Source organism: Chanos chanos, chromosome 13 (genome assembly GCF_902362185.1).
Source record: "Chanos chanos chromosome 13, fChaCha1.1, whole genome shotgun sequence".
Taxonomy (NCBI): domain Eukaryota; kingdom Metazoa; phylum Chordata; class Actinopteri; order Gonorynchiformes; family Chanidae; genus Chanos; species Chanos chanos.
Window position 1 is genome coordinate 998,704 of NC_044507.1, and position 6,297 is coordinate 1,005,000.

Sequence of the window (6,297 nt, forward strand, 5' to 3'; positions counted from 1 at the left end):
ATACAGTAATGACAGTAAGTGTCACTGTTCTATACTGTAATACAGTAATGACAGTGTCACTGTTCTATACTGTAATACAGTAATGACAGTAAGTGTCACTGTTCTATACTGTAATACAGTAATGGCAGTGTCACTGTTCTATACTGTAATACAGTAATGACAGTAAGTGTCACTGTTCTATACTGTAATACAGTAATGACAGTAAGTGTCACTGTTCTATACTGTAATACAGTAATGACAGTGTCACTGTTCTATACTGTAATACAGTAATGACAGTAAGTGTCACTGTTCTATACTGTAATACAGTAATGACAGTAAGTGTCACTGTTCTATACTGTAATACAGTAATGACAGTGTCACTGTTCTATACTGTAATACATTAATGACAGTAAGTGTCACTGTTCTATACTGTAATACAGTAATGACAGTAAGTGTCACTGTTCTATACTGTAATACAGTAATGGCAGTAAGTGTCACTGTTCTATACTGTAATACAGTAGTGACAGTAAGTGTCACTGTTCTATACTGTAATACAGTAATGACAGTAAGTGTCTTCTGGACTTCGATGCAGCTACACAGCCTCATGAGTTCATTTTCATTGATGAAGCTGGATTCAGTCTAGCTAAAACTAGGCGTCAGGGCCAGAGTCTTATAGGACATAGAGCTGGTGTGAATGTCCCTGGGTAGCACAGGGAAATATCACCTTGTGTGCCGCCATTAGTCTGCAAGGAGTTCTCCATCACCACGCCACCCTAGGTCCCCGCAGTGCTGCACACATTATCACACTTCTGAATGCGCTACACAATGCAGTTGTACAGGACGGACCAGAGCAGTCCAGGTTTGTTGTGATCTGGGATAATGTTAGTTTCCACCAGGCTGCTCTGGTCCGGGACTGGTTCACCAACAACAATAACTTCACAGTTGTAGACTTGCCCCCTTACTCCCCATTTCTCAGTCCTACTGAGGAACTCTTTTCGGCTTGGCATTGGAAAGTGTGAGACCACCAACCACATGCCCGCCTGCCTCTTCTGCAAGCAATGGAAGAGGCATATGGAGACATTGAGGTGGGGTCAGTCCAGGGTTGGATACGGCGCGCAAGGCGATATCTTCCCCGTTGCCCAGCCAGGGACGACATTGCTTGTGATGTGAACGAGGTGATGTGGCCAGACCCTGACAGAAGGCAGGATCCATAAACCATCCACCTCATCCTTTACAATTCCTTACAATACCATTTTTTGTTTACCAGTGCACTGTAATATTACTGTAATTATTTTAGTTTCTGTGAGTTCACAGTAACATATTGTACTATGCTGATTACTGTAATTCTACTTTTCCTTGTGTTTTTTTGTTGTTGTAAAAACCTGCAATGGCAAAAAATAAGCTGTATATATACTTTTCTTCTGAAGCTTTTCTTTTTTGTGTGTTCATTGAAATGAGAGTAAATGTACTGTACTGGAACAATCTTTCACAGGAGCCTGTATGAGAAAATTAAAAAGGTATATGAAATACTAAAGACAGAAGTGTTTTGTATACAGTACATCAGTGTGTTGTTGCTGCTTTCAAAGAGTAATTCAAATGGTGCATGTGTGTATCATATTGTCGCAAAAATGCCATTTTTAAAAAGGATTGTTAGGTTTTGATTGCAGAGTTTCATTTTGACACAGAAGTGAGATGTTTGTCTCCAAGTGTTGTGTCTCATTTGCTTGTGTGTAGAGTTTTGACACAATGAGTCATATTCCGCAACAAGTGTGTTAGCAATCGCAAAATAACTATAAATCTCTGACCATTCTCTTAGCTGTGATATTAATATCATTGAAATGGTTTAATAGTTGTGTCAAAGGTCAAACAGATCAATACAAACATAGAACAGTAAAAACATACAAATATGAGAAAAACATTCAAATCTTTCAAGCAATACAAATAAAAAGTGTCAAAATATTTTGTAACAATAAAACACCTCAGTATGCATGAGTTCACTGAGCTGTGTGTGTATTTAGTGTGTGTGTTTGTGTGTGTGTGTGTGCGCGCTGGTGAATGTGAAATTGAAAGCATGTTCTGAGTGTCCACCAATTTCTTCATAAGAAAATGTAAATTCACATGTGATCAAGTCATTCATTAGATTGTGAAAATATGTATACTTCCATATATCTGTGTGTGTGTGCGCGCGCGCACGCGCTCAAAGTTGAGGATCTGTAAGCGGATATGAAACCCGCCAAACCAGATCTTATGTACAGGTATACACACATGGTCTTCTGTGTGTGTATTCCTGAAGGCTTCTCCATATTTACAGACTCCACACTGAAGACTGAAAACTGATACATATCTCACACCCACACACACACACACACACACACACACACACACATCTTTCTGTCCCTAATTCCCTCTCTCTCTCTCTCTCTCTCTCTCTCTCTCTCCATGTCTCTGTCTGTCTGTCTGTCTGTTTGTTACTGTGTCCATAATGACACAGATAAACATTGCATTTTTACATGTCTCTGTCTGTCTGTCTGTCTGTCTGTTTGTTACTGTGTCCATAATGACACAGATAAACATTGCATTTTTACATGTCTCTGTCTGTCTGTCTGTCTGTCACTGTGTCCATAATGACACAGATAAACGTTGCTTTTTTACATGTCTCTGTCTGTTTGTTACTGTGTCCATAATGACACAGATAAACATTGCATTTTTACACGTCTCTGTCTGTCTGTCTGTCTGTCTGTTTGTTACTGTGTCCATAATGACACAGATAAACATTGCATTTTTACGTCTCTGTCTGTCTGTCTGTCCGTCTGTCTGTCTGTTACTGTGTCCATAATGACACAGATAAAAATTCAATGTTTATCTATGTCATTATGGACACAGTAACAGACAGACAGACAGACAGACAGACAGACAGACAGACAGAGATGTAAAAATGCAATGTTTATGTTTCTCAGCAAAACCTCATAGTTTCCATCCAGCACCAATCGCACTTTTATAAATCCACTCCAATCCAGCACTTCAGCATGTCCAACCAGAGAGAGATCTGGGTACAGTCTCCTCCCCAACATCCAATCAGAGAAAGAAACAGGTACAGTTTCCTCTTCAACATCCAATCAGAGACAGACTTGTGTCCAGTTTCCCAGAGAGAATCTATAGTGTCCAGTAGACATGTAGTAAAAACTCCAAATTGGACAAGTACATTCCCAGATTTCCGAAGTGCCCAGTCAGGAACAGAGCCAGAGACGTCCCATCAGATCTAAGTCCCTTCCCTATTTCCCACTGCTCTGACAGACAACAGTTCCCTCTGCAGCATCCAATCAGAGAACAGTTCCCTCTGCAGCATCCAATCAGAGAACAGTCCCCTCTGCAGCATCCAATCAGAGAACAGTCCCCTCTGCAGCATCCAATCAGAGAACAGTTCCCTCTGCAGCATCCAATCAGAAAACAGTACCCTCTGCAGCATCCAATCAGAGAACAGTCCCTTCTGCAGCATCCAATCAGAGAACAGTTCCCTCTGCAGTATCCAATCAGAGAATGGCATTCACGTCCTGCACTCATTCACCCTGTCAAAGTGTGTGTGTGTGTGTGTGTGTGTGTGTGTGTGTGTGTGTGTGTGTGTGTGTGTGAGTGTGTGTGTATGTGTGTGTGTGTGTGTGTGTGTGTGTGTGTGTGTGTATGTGTGTGTGTGTGTACATTAGCATTGTATAAGTGCAGTGATCAAGTCCTCCAGCGGTGCTGTCTCTCTGCTGTCTAATAGTCTGAAGGCGTGGCTAAAGGTCATAAAGTGTGTGAACAGTGTGTTGAGGTGGGGGTGTATCTCCACGGTGACAGCATCTCTGAAATGTGAACTGTACAGGTGAGCCAATGTCCGGAACAGCAACAGAAACACTTTCTCCAGCAGGTACACAAACCCAGAAGGGAATGGTACACCTGTAAACACACAGACACACACAGTTACAGGTTTCAGATGAATTCACTTGTCACACAAATAAAATAAAAGACACTGTAGAGGTAATACTCACTGCCCTTACTGCTCTACTCACTGCTCTACTCACTGCCCTACTCACTGCTTTACTCACTGCCCTTACTGCTCTACTCACTGCTCTACTCACTGCCCTTACTGCTCTACTCACTGCCCTTACTGCTCTACTCACTGCTCTACTCACTGCTCTACTCACTGCCCTTACTGCTCTACTCACTGACCTCACTGCTCTACTCACTGCTCTACTCACTGCTCTACTCACTGCCCTTACTGCTCTACTCACTGCTCTACTCACACCTCTACTCACTGCCCTACTCACTGCTCTACTCACTGCCCTTACTGCTCTATTCACTGCTCTACTCACTGCCCTTACTGCTCTACTCACTGCTCTACTCACTGACCTCACTGCTCTACTCACTGCTCTACTCACTGCCCATACTGCTCTACTCACTGCTCTACTCACTGCCCTTACCGCTCTACTCACTGCTCTACTCACTGCTCTACTCACTGCCCTTACTGCTCTACTCACTGCTCTACTCACTGCCCTTACCGCTCTACTCACTGCTGTACTCACTGCTCTACTCACTGCCCTTACTGCTCCACTCACTGCTCTACTCACTGACCTCACTGCTGTACTCACTGCCCTTACTGCTCTACTCACTGCTCTACTCACTGCTCTACTCACTGCCCTTACTGCTCTACTCACTGCTCTACTCACTGCTCTACTCACTGCTCTACTCACTGCCCTTACTGCTCTATTCACTGCTCTACTCACTGCCCTTACTGCTCTACTCACTGCTCTACTCACTGCCCTTACTGCTCTACTCACTGCTCTACTCACTGACCTCACTGCTCTACTCACTGCTCTACTCACTGCCCTTACTGCTCTACTCACTGCTCTACTCACTGCCCTTACCGCTCTACTCACTGCTCTACTCACTGCTCTACTCACTGCCCTTACTGCTCTACTCACTGCTCTACTCACTGCCCTTACCGCTCTACCCACTGCTGTACTCACTGCTCTACTCACTGCCCTTACTGCTCCACTCACTGCTCTACTCACTGACCTCACTGCTGTACTCACTGCCCTTACTGCTCTACTCACTGCTCCACTCACTGCCCTACTCACTGCTCTACTCACTGCCCTCACTGCTCTACTCACTGCTCTACTCACTGCTCTACTCACTGCTTTACTCACTGCTCTACTCACTGCCCTCACTGCTCTACTCACTGCCCTACTCACTGCTCTACTCACTGCTCTACTCGCTGCCCTACTCACTGCTTTACTCACTGCCCTTACTGCTCTACTCACTGCCCTTACTGCTCTACTCACTGCTCTACTCACTGCTCTACTCACTGCCCTTACTGCTCTACTCACTGCTCTACTCACTGCTCTACTCACTGCCCTCACTGCTCTACTCACTGCCCTACTCACTGCTCTACTCACTGCTCTACTCGCTGCCCTACTCACTGCTTTACTCACTGCCCTTACTGCTCTACTCACTGCCCTTACTGCTCTACTCACTGCTCTACTCACTGCTTTACTCACTGCCCTTACTGCTCTACTCACTGCTCTACTCACTGCCCTTACTGCTCTACTCACTGCTCTACTCACTGTGTGTGTGTGTGTGTGTGTGTGTGTGTGTGTGTGTGTGTGTGTGTGTGTGTACAGGTGTGCGTTGATCGTACCTGCACTGGTGGGGAACACATTTTCATCTGTGAGTAGATCCTGAATGTAAGACATGGCGTAGTCTGTGTAGAGAGGAGCTGAACACTTCAGCTTCCTGCCCTGTTCATCTGTCCATTCATACACCCTCAAACAAACAACAAACAACAACATAAACACAACAACATAAACATAAACAACTAACAAACACTTCAGCTTCCTGCCCTGTTCATCAGTCCATTCATACACCCTCAAACAAACAACAAACAACAACATAAACACAAACAACAGCATAAACAAACAACTAACAAACACTTCAGCTTCCTGCCCTGTTCATCTGTCCATTCATACACCCTCAAACAAACAACAAACAACAACATAAACACAAACAACAGCATAAACAAACAACTAACAAACACTTCATCTATGTCATTAAGCTTGACTTGCTCAGAGTTTGTACAGGTGGTAAGTGATTACACTGATGGTTATTAGCATGTTTTTCTATATTTCATAGAGACTCCTTGAGCAAAAACAGCACAGTTTCTGTTCCCAGTAAAAAGAGAGAAGGCTCCACACAGACTGCAGTTAGAGATCTCACTCCTTTAAGGTGTTTTAGACTCTATGAATTTTAAACGAATTTTTTTAAGCATTTCTTATTTTCATTTTG

General features: G+C 43.7%; 1 protein-coding gene across 1 annotated transcript in view; it reads right to left on the reverse strand.

The window, feature by feature from the left end:
• Positions 1-3,665: 3,665 nt before the first annotated feature.
• LOC115826963 (MOB kinase activator 2) overlaps positions 3,666-6,297 on the reverse strand; it is a 10,370-nt gene continuing 7,738 nt past the window's right edge. Inside the window, exons 4-5 of the mRNA XM_030790916.1 lie at positions 5,654-5,778; positions 3,666-3,912 (exon numbers count right to left, since the gene is read on the reverse strand). Of these exons, the coding sequence (XP_030646776.1) occupies positions 3,677-3,912; positions 5,654-5,778 (361 nt within the window). The 3' untranslated portion in view covers positions 3,666-3,676. The remainder of the gene's footprint in view (positions 3,913-5,653; positions 5,779-6,297) is intronic.